The 17,928-nt window shown below is 43.3% G+C and overlaps 1 protein-coding gene across 2 annotated transcripts in view; it reads right to left on the reverse strand.

Moving 5' to 3' along the window:
- Nucleotides 1-646: 646 nt before the first annotated feature.
- The window catches only part of TTC16 (tetratricopeptide repeat domain 16), a 30,048-nt gene continuing 12,766 nt past the window's right edge, over nt 647-17,928 (reverse strand). For both annotated transcript variants that reach the window (XM_070758802.1, XM_070758801.1), the window contains exons 6-13: nt 16,140-16,269; nt 12,537-12,751; nt 10,703-10,950; nt 8,094-8,235; nt 7,061-7,226; nt 4,850-4,983; nt 3,174-3,327; nt 647-1,232 (exon numbers count right to left, since the gene is read on the reverse strand). In XM_070758802.1, coding sequence (XP_070614903.1) covers nt 1,101-1,232; nt 3,174-3,327; nt 4,850-4,983; nt 7,061-7,226; nt 8,094-8,235; nt 10,703-10,950; nt 12,537-12,751; nt 16,140-16,269 — 1,321 coding nt within the window. In that variant the 3' untranslated portion in view covers nt 647-1,100. The remainder of the gene's footprint in view (nt 1,233-3,173; nt 3,328-4,849; nt 4,984-7,060; nt 7,227-8,093; nt 8,236-10,702; nt 10,951-12,536; nt 12,752-16,139; nt 16,270-17,928) is intronic.

Consider the following 17,928-nt stretch of genomic DNA (forward strand, 5'->3'; position numbering starts at 1 on the left):
ATCACAATGGTCGTTTATGTAAAGAATGAATAGTGTTGGTCCTAGAACCACTGTTACCTCTAAGCTGCGGGGGCGCGCAGCCGCGCAGCCATCAGGACCCCCCGCGCACTAACATTGACGGCGCGCAAAGCCACGCCGTCCCGGATTGCGAGGAGGGAAGGGGAGCTCTTCCCCAGCCAGGCGACGGCGAGGCCCTATTTATTTATACATACATACATACATACATACATACATACATACATACATACATACTTCTATGACGCCCAGTCCCGAAGGGACTGCCGCTCAGACACTATACTTTTCCGCCCACACCGAAAAAAAATTAGAGGGAACATTGCCTTGAGACTGACCCTCTCTAGGTAGTTAAAACAATTAATCCGTGGGACAGCTTGCTTCCAGAAGTTGTGAATGCTCCAACACTGGAAGTTTTAAAGAAGATATCGGATAATCATTTGTCTGAAGTGGTGTAGGCTTTCCTGCCTAAGCAGGGGGTTGGACTAGAAGACCTCCAAGGTCCCTTCCAACTCTGTTGTTATTATAATAGAGGGGCAGCCAGGAGCTGTGTGCAGAAAAATACCCGCAGCCCCTTCTTATTCAGGTTTGGTGCTGAATTGAACACACAACAAATGTGAAAAACCTGGACATATCTTAAGCTCTTCCAAAGGTTGCTTTATTTAAACAACAACAAAAAAAAAACAGGAAAGGCACAACTTTATATATCAAGTCTTTTTTCAAAGTTGAGAAAAAAAACAACAGAAGTGAGCTGGCTTCCCGCTTGCAATTTTCCAATAGATTCAAGAAATTATTAGAGGAAAGATTCATTCTGGTGGATAACTGCTTTTTCTCCCCACTCTTTCCAAGATTTCGGGGTCTTGGTTACAGAAACAAAGCCTCCTAGCCAAATCTGGCCATGGGATCCTAAATCTTTTCTGACCATGAAATCCAGATAGTTCGTGTAGTTTTGAACCATTTGACGGGAGAAATCCAGTTTGTTTGACTCACTCAGAAATTCAGGATATTTTGGGGAGAAAAGCAAGGGGGGTGGAAGATACTGTCCCGAGGCGATGCTTCGGACAGGCCTAAAACTGACCGACGCCTTCTTAGAATTTTTTCCAGCAGTACGGCTCCTTCGGGCACTCCTTCGGGAGCAAACTGGGGCGGGCATCTAACCAGACGGTTTTGGATTCCAGAGTTGGCTTATTTTGACGAGCTACCTTCAGCTCTTCTTTTGCCTGCGAGACACACGGGGACAATTGGGCCACGGACCTACCCCACCTTCCGCACCAGGTCCCTAATGTCACTTTCAACCTGACTTAAGTGGCGGTGATAGCAACAGCCCTGGCCTTTAGACTTAAATACAGTGTTCCCTCGATTTTCGCGGGTTCGAACTTTGCGAATAGCCTATACCATGGTTTTTCAAAAAATATTAATTAAAAAATACTTTGCGGTTTTTTTCCTATACCATGGTTTTTCCCACCCGATGACGTCATCCGTCATCACCAAACTAATAATTTTTGCAAATAAATAACAAAAAAAATAATTAGTTAATAAATAATTATGTTTATAAATATCAGGATCACTAAGTGCCTTATTCAATGGTGAGTACCAGTAATAATGGTGAGTAAATGGTTGTTAAGGGAAGGGGAAATGGTAATTTAGGGGTTTAAAGTGTTAAGGGAAGGCTTGTGATACTGTCCATAGCCAAAAATGGTGTATTTACTTCCGCATCTCTACTTCGCGGAAATTCGACTTTCGACTTTCGCGGGCGGAAATCAAGGGAACACTGTATACCACTTCTGTGCTGTACAGCCCTCTCTCTCAGCAGTTTACAGAGTCAGCGTTGCCCCCCCCCTCCCCCACAATCCGGGTCCTCATTTTATCGACCTCGGAAGGATGGGAGCCTGAGTCAATCTTGAGCTGGTGAGAACTGAACTGCTGGCAGTGGGCAGAATTAGCAATGCTGCATTTTAAAGATTGTGCCAACGCAACTCTTATATTGGATGGGTGGATGGATAGATAGAAAGATAGATGATAGATGGATGACAGGTAAATGATAAATAGATAGATATAGATAGATGACAGATTGATAGATGATAGATAGATGGATTGATAGATAGATGATAGATGATAAATACATAGATGATAGATAGATGACAGATTGATAGATGATAGATAGATGATATAGAACAGTGTTTCCCAACCTTGGCAACTTGAAGATAGCTGGACTTCAACTCCCAGAATTCCCCAGCCAGCATGAGCTAGCTGGGGAATTCTGGGAGTTGAAGTCCAAATATCTTCAAGTTGCCAAGGTTGGGAAACACTGATATAGAAGATGATAGTTAGCAGATAGATAAGATGGATGGATGATAGATAGATAGATAGGTAGGTAGGTAGGTAAGTAGAGGTAGGTAGGTAGGTAGAGATAGATAGATGGATAGATGGATAGACGATCAGACGAACAGATGGATGGATGATGGATAATAGACGGAGATAAATAGCACTAGCATTTAGACTTATATATCACTTCACAGTGCTTTGCAGCCCTCGATAGACGGTTTCCAGAGTCAGCTTCTGGCCCCCAACTATCTAGGTCCTCATTTCACCCACCTCGGAAGGATGGAAGGGACTGAGTCAATCGTAGTGAGGTTCGAGCTGCTGGCAATGGGCAGAATTAGCCTGCAATGCTGCATTCTAACCACTGCGCCACCACGGCTCATATGTTAGAATTGTTGGCCTCTTGGCTTTTGAACTGGGCAGGGGTGGGACCTCACAGCCAAAACTGAGCAGAGCTAAACTCCACTGGCCACCCTTTCTTCTCTGACTCGTAGGGTCGGAAGGGACCTTGGAGGTCATCTAGTCCAACCCCCTGCTGAGACAGGCTGGCCAAATACCATTCCAGACCAAAGAAACCTTTTCTGATGGGCTGGAAAGTTTCTTTTGTGATGTTTTCAGCTGCAAAAGAGTTGGACGAAGAGATAATAGAGTAGACTCTGATCCAGGATTGTTTCTGTAGTAGCTGGATCTGCAACCCATGAATGGTTCTCAGCTATGAAAAGCCCCAGAGGTGACCTGCAAGGACCACCTTATGGTGGGGGTGGGGGAGATGGGCAGCCTAAACGTTTAATAAGTAAATATATAAAATGCCTTCTTTGGCTTCCAAGGGGCGGAGATACCTGGTTTGACTTTTGCTGATATTCGTACATTCTCTTTTGCAGCTTTTTTTCTTCCGAAACCACCTCCTCCTCGGACGCCGACGTCTCGGCCTTCCGGTCCTCAATATGAACGTACACGTTGGTTAGGGGTTCAGATCCTGGTGATTTCGGAGCCCTGGGAGAAGGTGGAAAAGCAGAGAGAAAGAGAGAGAGAGAGAGAGAGGGAGAAAGAGAGTGAAAGAGAAAAGGAGAAGGAGAAAAAGAGAAAGAAAAGGAGAAAGAGAGAAAGGAGAAGGAGAAAAAGAGAGAAATGAGAGAGTACAGAGAACAAGAGAGAGAGAGAAAGGAAAGAACAAGGGGGGAGAGACAACAAGAGAGAGAGGAAAGAGGGGAAAGAGAAAGGAGAGAATAAGAGAGTAAAGAGAAAGAGGAGACAAAAAGAGAGAATGGGAGAGAGGAAATGAGAGGAGAGAGAATAAGGGGAGAGAAAGAAAGGAGTAAGGATAGAATGAGAGCAAAGAAAGGGGAGAAAGAAAGAGGAGACAGAACAAGAGAGAAGAGATGGGATAGCAGGAGAGAGAATGAGATGAGACAGGAGAATACAGAGAGTGAGAGAAAGGAAAGAAAGGAGAAAGAGAACAAGAGAAAGGAGGCAAAGAGAGAGAGAAAGAAAGATAGGAAAAAGGAAAAAGAAAATAAGAGAGAGATGAGAGAATAAGGGTAGAGAGAAAGAGGAAGAGACAATGAGAGAGAAAGGAGAGAAAAGGAGAGAATAAGAGGGTAGAGAGGAACAGGAGACAGGAGAGAAAGAAAGGGAGAAAAAATAGAATAAGAAAGGAGAGAGAGAATAAGAGGGTAGAGAGGAAGAGGAGACAGGAGAGAAAGAAAGGGAAGAAAGAGAATAAGAGAGGAGAATAAGAGGGTAGAGAGAAAGAGGAAGAGACAGAATGAGAGAAAGGAGAGATAGAAAGGAGAGAACAAGAGAAGAGAATAAGAGAGTAGAGAGAAAGGAAGAGACAGAACGAAAGAGAGAGGAAAGAAAGAATAAGGGAAGAGAGAATAAGAGGGTAGAGAAAAAGAAAAAGAGACAGAATGAGAATGGGAGAGAAGAAAGAAATAGAGGGTGAAAAGAATAAAAGGAGAGAGAATAAGAGAGGGGGAAGAAAGAGAAAGAAGAGAGAATGGGAGAGAGAGGAGAGAACGAGAAAGAGAGAGGAGATAGAATAAGAGGGGAGAATGAGAAAGAAAGGAGAGAATGAGATAGAGAGAGAGAGAGAGTTAGAGAGCACCATGGACACTTCTGGGAACGCATCTTGCAGAAGATAGCAGGCCAAAATCTGCCCAACATTCTGAAATTTATCCTCATTTTGTACAGTGGGTATAATTGATTGGGCTGGTCTTAATTAAGGGACGGTGATTAATTAAGGAACGTAAGGCGCCCACCCGGACCGAGGATGCACTGAAATAAATGGGGTTCGTGCGTTGGGAGGGCTGGCAATCTCCTGCGCCGCAGACTATTATAACTCCCACCATCTCTCAGCGGGATTGCGGATTTTACTGGCCCCGCGCTGACCGAGAAGTTGCCGACAGAGGAGGGGGAAACGAGATTGGTCAAGGGAGAACATCCCCCCCAAAATACCCATGACTGGGTCTACGGGAAATAATATAAACCTTCCCCATGGTTTTCAATTCCATACCTCTGCGAGGCTTTCCCGTCGGGAAATAATTTCAGCTTTCGATCCAGGCGAGTTTTGGTCAAATCTCCAATTTTGCTGTCGAGGAGAGATTCGGGGCTTTCTCCTGGAAACAAGTTGCACATCAAGGTCTGGACCTGGAATTTAAGTAAAATAAAATAAAATAATATAATATAAAATTAATGCTTTTTTTAAAAAAATGAAAAAAAAACCCCTATTCTCAAAGTGGAGGAGCTTCTATTGCAGTGATGGTGATCCTATGGCATGCGTACCATAGGTTCACCGTCACAGCTGTAGCAGATGACTTGACATCTGAAGTTCGGAAACTTCAGATCGTGCAGAATGCAGCTGCGAGAGCTATCATGGGCTTTCCTAAATACGCCCATGTCACACCAACACTCCGCAGTCTGCATTGGTTGCCGATCAGTTTCCGGTCACAATTCAAAGTGTTGGTTATGACCTATAAAGCCCTTCATGGCACCAGACCAGAATATCTCCGGGACCGCCTTCTGCCGCACAAATCCCAGCGACCAGTTAGGTCCCACAGAGTTGGCCTTCTCCGGGTCCTGTCAACTAAACAATGTCGTTTGGTGGGACACAGGGGAAGAGCCTTCTCTGTGGCGGCCCCGACTCTTTGGAACCAACTCCCCCCAGATATCAGAGTTGCCCCCACCCTCCTTGCCTTTCGTAAGCTCCTTAAAACCCACCTCTGTCGTCAGGCATGGGGGAATTGAGACTTTCCCTCCCCCTAGGCTTATAAAATTTATGCATGGTATGTTAGTATGTATGATTGGTTTCTAAATTGGGGTTTTAAATTAACTTCAATATTAGATTTGTTTACATTGTATTACTGTTGCTGTGAGCCGCCCCGAGTCTGCGGAGAGGGGCGGCATACAAATCTGATTAATAAATAAATAAAATAAATAAATATACAGAACCTAAGAAGAGCCATGCTGAATCGGGCCAAAGCCCATCGAGTCCAGCATTCTGTGGCGCACCAATTGTCCATGGGGATCTTAAGCAGAGAGAGAAGGCAAAACCCTCCCTTTCCCTTGACCTCCAACAAATGGTACCCGAGGGAATCCTGCCTGCCTCAACCAACATAGAGGCGGCACTTGGACATCCTTTTCCATAATCACCCATGATACACTTGGCATCCATGAATCTGTCTAATCCTGCCTTGAACCAATACAAGTTGACAGTTGTCATGACCTCTTCTGGAAGTGAATTCCATAAAACAACGACCCTCTGGGTGAAGAAATATTTCCCTTTATTTGTCTTCACTTTCTTACCTATGAGCTTTATTTATTTATTTATTTATTTATTTATTTATTGGATTTGTATGCCGCCCCTCTCCAGAGACTCGGGGCGGCTAACAGCGACAATAAAACAGTGTACAATAGTAATTTGGTATTGATGATTAAAAATCAATTAATATAAAAACCAAACATACATACATACATGCCCTCTTTTATTTTTTTAATTTTGTCCATAAACTATAATACACAAAGAAGGTAGTAGAGAACACCTTCAAGGAAATAAAATTAGAGAAGGAATAGAAGAGAGAATATAGGATAAAATAAATCAAAGAGAATAGAAGAAAGATATAGGGATAGAAGAGAAGATACCGGTATATGGGACATAGGAGAGACAATAGGACAGGGGTCGGAAGGCACTCTAGTGCACTTATGCATGCCCCTTACTGACCTCTTAGGAATCTGGAGAGGTCAATCGTGGACATTCTAAGGGTAAAATGTTGGGGGTTAGGGGATGATACTACGGAATCCGGTACTGAGTCCCATGCTTCAACAACTCTATTACTAAAGTCGTATTTTTTACAGTCAAGTTTGTAGCGATTAATATTGAGCTTGAACCTGTTATGTGCTCTTGTGTTGTTGTGGTTGAAGCTGAAGTAGTCGTTGACAGGCAGGACAGAGAGAAGAATTTTCCTTTATCCACCTTTCCTATCCCACGCATGATTTTATACACTTCGATCAGGTCACCCCTTAAACGCCGTCTTTCAAGGCTGAAGAGACCAAGGCGTTGCAACCTGGTTTCATAAGGGAGGGGCTCCATTTCGTTGATCATTCTTGTTGCCCTTTTTTTATACCTTTTCCAGTTCCATTATATCACTTAACACACGTTTCACTGAGCAAGGGAAATTTGGGACACGATTTCGGTCGTTAAGTGGGGAGGGGGGCTACCTTGACCCACCTCTTCCTTGTTGGGATTCAGCAGGAGGGCGCTGATCATGTCTTCTTTAGCGCCCAGGAACTCCTGAAGAAACACCCGAGTCTTCGCCCGGTTGAGATAATACTTGACTTCCCAAGGATCGTTCTCCACGGCCGAGGAGAAATGCGTTTCAGCCTGCAAGTAATGTCTGAAAAACACCAACAAAGATACAGATGTAGATGAACAGAGTTGGTTAGGGACCTCCAGGGTCCTTCACATACACACACACTGTTGTAAGGAGTGTCTTATAGCAGTGTTTCCCAACCTTGGCAACTTGGAGATATCTGGACTTCAACTCCCAGAATTCCCCAGCCAGCATTTTCTGGCTGGGGAATTCTGGGAGTTGAAGTCCAAATATCTTCAAGTTGCCAAGGTTGGGAAACACTGTCTTATAGGACAAGCTTGGCTGCATAGCTAGAGGTATAACAAGCAGGAAGAGGGAGATTGTGATCCCACTGTATAGAGCGCTAGTGAGACCACACTTGGAATACTGCGTTCAGTTCTGGAGACCTCACCTAGAAAGAGATATTGACAAAATTGAACGGGTCCAAAGAACGGGCTATAAAAATGGTGGAAGGTCTTAAGCATAAAGCTTATCAGGAAAGACTTCATGGACTCAATCTGTACAGTCTGGAGGACAGAAGGGAAAGGGGGGACATGACTGAAACATTTAAATATGTTCAAGGGTTAAATAAGGCTCAGGAGGGAAGTGCTTTTAATAGGAAAGTGAACCCAAGAACAAAGGGGCACAATCTGAGGTTAGTTGGGGGAAAGATCAGAAGCCACGTGAGAAAATATTATTTGACTGAAAGAGGAGTAGATGCTTGGAACCAACTTCCAGCAGACAGTAACTGAATTTAAACATGCCTGGGATAAACATATATCCATTGTAAGATAAAATACAGGAAATAGTATAAGGGCAGACTAGATGGACCAGGAGGTCTTTTTCTGCCGTCAATCTTCTATGTTTCTAAGGAAATCTTGCCACGAGCCCTCCCAACAGATCCCAGCCTACTTCTCCCGGAAGTCTTGCAATCCACTCTCGTTGGAGAGCCAAGCGATGCGATGCCGGAGGGTGGGATCTAAAGGACTCAGCTCGAGAGCTTGTTGATAATCGGCCATGGCAAAATTCAGCTGGCCCAGTTTCAGAAAACAGTCTGTGAGAGAGAAGAGAAATAAACATAATCAGTGCCAGAAAAGAGTGGAATGGTTGGTGGGAAGGGAGTTGGGTGAGAAGGAGGAGGAAGAGGGGCAGGGGAGGAAAAGGATTGTGGGTCTTGGTGCTCTTTGAGCTTGGTGGTTTTCTTGCAGACATTTCATTACCCAACTAAGTAATATCATCAATGCTAGAAGGGAGTGGGGAGTGGGGTGGGGTGAAGGAGGAGGGGGGAGGAGGAAGAAGAATGAGGAGGAAGAAGAGGAGAAGGAGGAGGATTAGAAGAAGGAGGAGGAGGAGGAGGAGAAGAAGAAGAGGCGAGAGGAGGAAGAAGAGAAGAGAAGAGAGGAAGAAGATGAGAGGAAGAAGAGGAAGAAGAAAAAGAGGAGGAAGAAGATAAGAGAAGAGAGGAGGAGGAGGAGGAGGAGGAGAGAGGAGGAGAGGAAGAAGAAGAAGAAGAGGAAGAGGAAGGAGAAGAGGAAGAGGAAGAGGAAGAGGAAGAAGAAGATAAGAGGAGAAGAGAGGAGGAGAGGAAGAAAAGAGGAAGAGGAAGAGAAGGAAGAAGATAAGAGGAGAGGAAGAAGAGGAAGAAGAAAAAGAGGAAGAGGAAGAGGAGGAAGAAGATAAGAGGAGAATAGAGGAGGAGAGGAAGAAGAAGAAGAAGAAGAGGAAGAGGAAGAGGAGGAAGAAGAGGAGAATAGAGGAGGAGAGGAAGAAGAAGAAGAAGAAGAAGAAGAAGAAGAAAAAGAAGAAGAAGAAGAAGAAGAAGAAGAAGAAGAAGAAGAAGAAGAAGAAGAAGAAGAAGAAGAAGAAGAGTTAATATCTTTCATAGTAATTAAGTAATATCATCAGTGCTAGAAGGGAGCGGGGTGGGGAGGAGGAGGAGGATAATAGGTGCTTGCTGCTCTCCGAGCTTGGTCTTCTTCTTGCAGATGTTCCATTACCCAAACTAGCTAACACTGATGATCTTAATAAGTTAGGTCATGAAATGTCTGCAAGAAAACAACCACCAAGGATCCCACAGTCCTCCTCCTCCTCTTCCTCCCTTTCTCTTCCTCTTCCCTTTCTCCTCCTCCTTCATTCTGCAAACCCCACTCCCTACTAGCACTGATGGTGTTACCTAGTTGGGTCATGAAACGTCTGCAAGAAAACCACCCAGCTCAGACAGCACCAAGGACGCCACAATTCTTCTCCTTTTCCTCCACCTCCTCCCATTCCCTTCCTTCTAGCACCGAGGAATGTTTATTTTATTTTTTATTTTATTAATTAGATTTGTATGCAGTTTGTATGTAGTTTTATGTATGGTATGTTTGTGTGTATGCTTTTTTATATAATGGGTTTTTTAGGCTTTTAATGTAAAATTGTTATTTTAGACTTTAATATTGGATTTGCTATTATATATTATTTTATCACTACTGTGAGCCGCCCCGAGTCTGCGGAGAGGGGCGGCATAATAATAATAATAATAATAATAATAATAATAATAATAATAATAATAATAATAATAAATGTACTCATAAATTAAGAATACAATGATCTGTTCATGTATGTCTTTTAAATATGTACATAATTTAATAAAATCTATGAAAAAAATAAATAAATAAATAATAAATAATAATAATAATAAATGTACTCATAAATTAAGAATACAATGATCTGTTCATGTATGTCTTTTAAATATGTATATAATTTAATAAAATCTATGAAAAAAATAAATAAATAAATAAATAATAATAATAATAATAATAAATGTACTCATAAATTAAGAATACAATGATCTGTTCATGTATGTCTTTTAAATATGTATATAATTTAATAAAATCTATGAAAAAAATAAATAATAATAATAATAATAATAAATGTACTCATAAATTAAGAATACAATGATCTGTTCATGTATGTCTTTTAAATATGTATATAATTTAATAAAATCTATGGAAAAAATAAATAATAATAATAATAATAATAATAATAATAATAAATGTACTCATAAATTAAGAATACAATGATCTGTTCATGTATGTCTTTTAAATATGTATATAATTTAATAAAATCTATGAAAATTAATAATAATAATAATAATGATAATAATAATAATAATAATAATAATGCCGCCCTTCTCCAAGGACTCGGGGCAGCATATAAATCTAATTAATAAAATAAAAAATGTTAGCTAGTTGGGCCATGAGCCAGAAAACCACAAAGCTCAGAGACCACCAAGGATTCCACAGTCCTCCTCTTCCTTCCCTTTGTCCCACTCTCTTCTAGCGCTGATGACGTTGCGTATTTGGGTGAGGAAACGTCTGTGAGAAAAGCACCCAGCTCAGAGAGCACTGAGGGCTCCGGAGACCTCAGGCGTGTCGTCCCCCCCACCAACCCCACCCCTTGTGCTTTTCCTCAGCCGAGACCCGCTGGAGGCCCGAGGCGGGGAACGAGGGGCGAAAGGAGAGACGTCTCCCTCCACCCACCTCCTCGGTTGAGGTAGAGTCCGAACTCGTTCTTCTCCCCCTTGATGGCCTTGTTGAGCAGCAGCACCGCCTCTTCGTAGCAGCCCTTGAGGTAACAGTGGACGGCAAAGTCGTTGTAGCTCAGCAGCACCTGCTTCTCGGCCTCGCGGCGCACCTCGCCGCCCTCGTCGGCCTGGCACAGTTCGACGGCCCTCAGGTAGTCGTCGATGGCCGCGCTGAAGTCCTTCAGCCTGCGCAGGAGGGTGCCTCTTCCAGGGGGTGAGGGGAGAAAGCAAAGCAAGAGAGGCAGAACCCAGGTACATATGTAAATATGCATATGTTCATCTGCCTGCCTGTCTGTCTATCTATCCATCTATCGTTCATGATCATCTATCTGTGTCTGTCTACCTTCCTATCCATCCGTCCATCCCTACTTTCTGTCCTTCTGTCTGTCTATCATCTATTATTTATTAATCTATTATTTATATACAGTATTATTTATATAATCTATCATTTATTAATCTATCATCTATCTATTAATCTATCATCTATTATCTATATCTATCTATCATCTATTAATCTATTATAGATTCTGTTACCTACTATCAGCTATGAATCTATTATCTATCTATCTATCTATCTATCTATCTATCTATCTATCTATCTATCTATCTATCTATCTATCTATAGATCCCAAGCCAAGATGCCCAACCCTTCCATCCTTCCAAGATCAGTAAAATGAGGACCCAGATTGTTGGGGATATGTGGGTGCTGCTGAGTCCCTAATGAAAGCAATTTCTTCAAAAGGGGCTAAGTGCAACCCAGCCATGTGGGGTCACTCACGAACACGAATCCTAGAAAGAAAGCTTGGACACATTGTCTCTCTCTGGGTGAAGTGACATGGTGTAGAGCCATGTACTCCTTTTTATTTGGGAACATAAGGAAATGGGGTATAATTACATGTACATGTCAAATGATACAACTTCAAACGTATCAGTTACTGTGGATTTATCTACCACGTCTGCTGGAAGTTTGTTCCAAGGATCTAATGAAAGAGTAGTAGATCCTTGGAACAAACTTCCAGCAGACGTGGTTGGTAAATCCACAGTAACTGAATTTAAACATGCCTGGGATAAACATATATCCACCCTAAGATAAAATACAGAAAATAGTATAAGGGCAGACTAGATGGACCATGAGGTCTTTTTCTGCCGTCAGACTTCTATGTTTCTATGTTTCTATGTATCTTTTGAGTTCTTCCTTTCCCATAGATATCAAGAAACAATTTCCTAAGAGCAGATGTTTATTCACACCTAATTTCTCTGAAGTCCTCTTCCTTATCTAGCTAATCTTCCTTAATCATCCTGCTTTTGTGTGCTCCAGGCAATGAAAATTCCCCCCCTTTGATCCTATAACTTCTGTCCGGGAGTGGTGAAAACTTTGTTTATTGTGAGATGTTTATTTGAGCCCTGTAGTAATTGCCAGGAATGCAGATTAGTGTCCTCCTGTCCTGGTTTTATAGAATCAGGGCTTTTTTATGCTAGAGGTCCAGATTTTTAATACAATCCTATTCTAACATAATTTGCTATGCTGCAACAGGGATAATATGTAAACTACGGACTATAAAGCATTGGGAAGCGGTATATAAATCTAAATGCCATTTCAGGATTGAGGGTGGGTCAGTCCTCACTGTGCTCCTTCTGAGCTAGCAAAGGAAGCTCTTCTCCATCCCAACATCCCCCTCTGTCCTCTGTCTTGTTTATGTCCTCTGACGGGGAGGGTCCCCGACTCCATGGTGTCCAAAACCCCACCTGAAGGGGATCGGATGACAGACACCCCCCACCCCATTGGGTACCTGAAGAGGAAATACTTTTCATCCAAGGGGTTGTAGTTGATGGCCCGGTTGATCTTCAGCAAAGCCCCTTTCAGGTTGCCCTTGATGGCCAAGGCAACAGCGTAATCCTTCGACCTCTCGGCCTCCTTGGTCATCTTCTTCAAGAGAAGGCGGGCTTCCACATGGTCAGGATCTAACGCCAGGGCCTCTTGAACGTTGCAGAAGCAGCAGTTTGCCTTTGGAGGGATACAAAGCCGGAACTGCCGTTCTTAAGCGAAATCACACGGCGGCGGGTGATTATCAGCGATGGGCTGTCAACATTTTTACCGCCATACTGTGGGCGTGGCTTATTATGTGGGCGTGGCTTGATGGCCATGTGACCGGGTAGGAGTGGCTTGCCGGCCATGTGACTAGGTGGGAGTGGCTTGACAATCATGTGACCGGGGTGGCTTAAAGGTCATGTGACTGAGCGGGAGTGGCTTACCCACCAAGAGGTCACTAAGGGGCGTGCATTTTTTTAAAAAATATTAATGGGTTTTTAATTGTTTATAACATCAGACTACTATTGTACACTGCTTTATTGTTGCTGTTAGCTGCCCCGAGTCTCCAGAGAGGGACAGCATACAAATCAATCAATCAATCAATCAATCAATCAATCAGATAGATAGATAGATAGATAGATAGATAGATAGATAGAGATAGATAGATAGATAGATAGATAGATAAATAAATAAATAAGTGCCTTCCGTCCCCTGTCCTAATTTTCCTTTTTTAATTTTTTTTTATTAGTATCATGTATATTAACATTATTACATACACCCAGTATGTACTTGACAAAACAAACAAATAACATAACATAAGTTTTCAAATAGGGGCTTGGACTCTTTTTCAATTGATTAAGTCCCATTATTTGAATAGCCACAAAAAAGGACAAATGACAGACAGCATGATTTGTTGAGGAGCACAATCACATTTTCTGGTTTTATCCTGAACCCACAAAGTTCAGTACGATAAGAGATTAGACAAGTAGCTCAATTTTCTTTCATTGCTATAAAAGTTCCGTTGTGGATAATGATTAAAATGATGAATAAAAACATGCTATTTAATTATTTCCTATTTTAAAAGTAATTAAGGATCATACTAAGGTACAAGGAAAGGAAGGCACCGGACCAGACTATCTCAGGGACCGCCTTCTGCTGCACGAATCCCAGCAACCAGTTAGGTGCCACACAGTGGGTCTTCTCCGGGTCCCGTCAACTAAATTAATGTCACTTGGCGGGACCCAGGGGAAGAGCCTTCTCTGTGGCGGCCCCGACCCTCTGGAACCAACTCCACCCAGAGATTAGAATTGCTCCCACCCTCCTTGCCTTTCGTAAGCTTCTTAAAACCCACCTCTGCCGCCAGGCATGGGGGAACTGAGATACTCTTCCCCCCTAGGCCTTTACAATTTTGTGCATGGTATGTCTGTATGTATGTTTGGTTTTACAATAAGGGTTTTTAACTGTTTTAATATTGGATTGTCATATGCTGTTTTACTACTGTTGTTAACCGCCCCGAGTCTACGGAGAGGGGCGGCATACAAATCCAATACAATCAAATCAAAATCAAATCAAATCAAGGACAATTTTAAAAAATCATTAAGTATTCAATAAATAGTCCATAAACCTACTACCCCCACCCCCACCCCGTGGGGACGGCAGCCCATTACTGGTGATTATAAATGGATTAACTGTTGTAAAGGCCCATCAGCTGTCAAACACCTGACAAAGGAGAATCATTGGAAGCGCAACGTTGACGTGAAGGGTCCTCTCTGAGGTTGGCGGTTCATTTATTTATTTATTTATTAGATTTGTATGCCGCCCCTCTCCGTAGACTCGGGGCGGCTCACAGCAATAATAAACAATATATAACAAATCAAATAATTTAAGAGAAACACTAAAAACCCCATTATTAAACGCAAACATACACACAAGCATACCATACGTAAACTGTGTAGGCCCAGGGGAGATGTTTCAATTCCCCCATGCCTGACGGCAAAGGTGGGTTTTAAGGAGTTTACGAAAGGCGAGGAGGGTGGGGGCAGTTCTAATCTCTGGGGGGAGCCGGTTCCAGAGGGTCGGGGCCGCCACAGAGAAGGCTCTTCCCCGGGGTCCCGCCAAACGGCATTGTTTAGTTGACGGGACCCGGAGAAGGCCAACTCTGTGGGACCTAATTGGTCGCTGGGATTCGTGGTTTCTTTGCAGACGTTTCGTGACCCAACATCAGCGGTGTAAGCACCGCTAGCATTGATGTCGTCAGCTAGTCAGGTCATGAGACGTCTTCAAGAGAACCACCCAGCTCAGAAAGCACCAAGGACCCTCACAGTCCTCCTCCTTTTCCCACTCTTCCTCCTCTTCCTATCTCCTCCCTTCTAGCACTGTTGACGTTACCTATTGGGGTAACGAAATGTCTTCAAGAAAACCAACAAGCTCGTAGAGCACCTAGGACCCCCTCGCCTGACCTTTGACCCCATGACCCTAGCGTGCCACGATGGTCGCAAGGTGAAGTTTCAAGTTTCAAGTTTTATTGGATTTATATGCCGCCCCTCTCCGAAAACTCGGGGCAGCTAACAACAATCATAAACAATATACAATAATAATCCAATACTAAAAGCGAATTAAAACCCCTTAATATACAAAACCAAACATACATACAAACATACCATGCATACAATTGTAACGGCCTAGGGGGAGAAGAAATCTTAATTCCCCCATGCCTGGCAGCAGAGGTGGATTTTAAGTAGCTTACGAAAGGCAAGGAGGGTGGGGGCAATTCTAATCTCTGGGGGGAGTTGGTTCCAGAGGGCCGGGGCCACCACAGAGAAGGCTCTTCCCCTGGGTCCCGCCAAGCGGCATTGTTTAGTTGACGGGACCCGGAGAAGGCCAACTCTGTGGGACCTAACTGGCCGCTGGGATTCATGCGGCAGAAGGCGGTCCCTGAGATAATCTGGTCCGATGCCATGAAGGGCTTTATAGGTCATAACCAACACTTTGAATTGTGACCGGAAACTGATCGGCAACCAATGCAGACTGCGGAGTGTTGGTGTGACATGGGCATATTTAGAGAAGCCCATGATTGCTCTCGCAGCTGCATTCTGCACGATCTGAAGTTTCCGAACACTCTTCAAAGGTAGCCCCATGTAGAGAGCGTTACAGTAGTCGAGCCTCGAGGTGATGAGGGCATGAGTGACTGTGAGCAGGGACTCCTGGTCCAAATAGGGCCGCAACTGGTGCACCAGGCGAACCTGGGCGAACGCCCCCCTCGCCACAGCTGAAAGATGTTTCTCTAATGTGAGCTGTGAATCAAGGAGGAGGCCCAAGTTGCGAACCCTCTCTGAGGGGGTCAATGATTCTCCCCCCAGGGTAATGGACGGACAGATGGAATTGTCCTTGGAAGGCAGGACCCACAGCCACTCCGTCTTGTCTGGGTTGAGTTTGAGTTTGTTGACACCCATCCAGGCCCCAACAGCGAAGACTGGTTGTGGCTCACAACTTCGAATCGTCAGTAAGCAAGGATGAACTGGGGGTGGTAGGTGACGGAGAACGATTCCCCAAGAATAATTGGGTTGGTTGTTTTTTTTCTCACCTTCCCAAAGTATTCGAAGAGACGTGCCCTCAGGACGAAGAGGTCGGCGTTGTTGTTCTCCAGCTCCACCTCCTCGTTGACCATCTGAAGGCAATCGTTAAAGCGGCTCATCGCAGCCAGGCAGGCGATGCTGGTGGAGGAGAAAAAAGGGGAGACTTTAAGGTCTGACTCACCTTTGGAAAAGAATTGAGGACCTGGATACTGCACGAGTCAAAAAGAGGGCGGTGAAAATATTGACTGACCCCTCGCATCCTGGACAGAAACTGTTTCAACTCCTACACTCAAAACGTCGCTACAGAGCACCGCACACCAAGACAACTAGACACAAGGACAGTTTTTCCCCCGAATGCCATCACTCTGCTAAACAAATAATTCCCTCAACACTGTCAAAATATTCACTAAGGCTGCACTACTATTACTACTAGTTTTTTCTCATCATTCCTATCACCCATCTCCTCCCTCTTATGACTGTAGGACTGCAACATAGAAACATAGAAACATAGAAGTCTGATGGCAGAAAAAGACCTCATGGTCCATCTAGTCTGCCCTTATACTATTTTCTGTATTTTATCTTAGGATGGATCTATGTTTATCCCAGGCATGTTTAAATTCAGTTACTGTGGATTTATCTACCACGTCTGCTGGAAGTTTGTTCCAAGGATCTACTACTCTTTCAGTAAAATAATATTTTCTCATGTTGCTTTTGATCTTTCCCCCAACTAGGGGTCTTGTTGCTTGTATCCTAAGATTTTTATTAATATTGATTGTTTCCTCATTGCTTATTTGACCCCTATGACAATCATTAAGTGTTTTTTACCTCATGATTCTTGACAAATGTATCTTTTTCTTTTATGTACACTGAGAGCATCTGCACCAAAGACAAATTCCTTGCGTGTCCAATCACACGTGGCCAATAAGGAATTCTATTCTGTTCTATTCTATTCCATTCTTTCTTCTCTTCCTTTTCTTTTCTATATTCTATTCTATTCATCTCTTCTCTCCTCTCATTCTATTCCCTCTTCTCTTCCTATTATCTCAGGGGTAGATTCCCATTATTGTTGCTACCAGTGCGCTGTGCGTGCAGCTTTGTGTCTCTTGCATGGACATGCGCACATCCCAGTGCGTTTTAGCTTCTGCGCATGTACAGGAAACAAAATCTCGTGAGGGGACGCACGCACAAGAGAGATTTCGGCATTTTATTTTAGCTTCTGTGCATGCGCAAAAGAAAAAAATGACTGAAATCTCCGTTTCAGAGGCTTTTTTCTAGCCTGTGAAGCCTCCGCTGTAGCCCCACCCAGTGTTTCAAACAGAGATTTCAAAGGCTGAAAAAAAGCCTCCATTTGAGAGGCTGGGGGGCTACATTTGTTGTATTAAAACATAGAAACATAGAAGATTGACGGCAGAAAAAGACCTCCTGGTCCATCTAGTCTGCCCTTATACTATTATCTGTATTTTATCTTAGGATGGATCTGTGTTTATCCCGGGGAATGTTTAAATTCAGTTACTGTGGATTTACCAACCATGTCCGCTGGAAGTTTGTTCCAAGCATCTACTCCTCTTTCAGTAAAATAATATTTTCTCATGTTGCTTTTGATCTTTCCCCCAACTAACCTCTAATTGTGCCCCCTTGTTTTTGTGTTCACTTGCCTATTAAAAACACTTCCCTCCTGGACCTTATTTAACACTTTAACATATTTAAATGTTTCGATCATGTCCCCCCTTTCCCTTCTGTCCTCCAGACTATACAGATGGAGTTCATGAAGTCTTTCCTGATAGGTTTTATGCTTAA

Source organism: Erythrolamprus reginae, chromosome 8 (assembly GCF_031021105.1).
Source record: "Erythrolamprus reginae isolate rEryReg1 chromosome 8, rEryReg1.hap1, whole genome shotgun sequence".
Classification (NCBI taxonomy): Eukaryota; Metazoa; Chordata; class Lepidosauria; order Squamata; family Dipsadidae; genus Erythrolamprus; species Erythrolamprus reginae.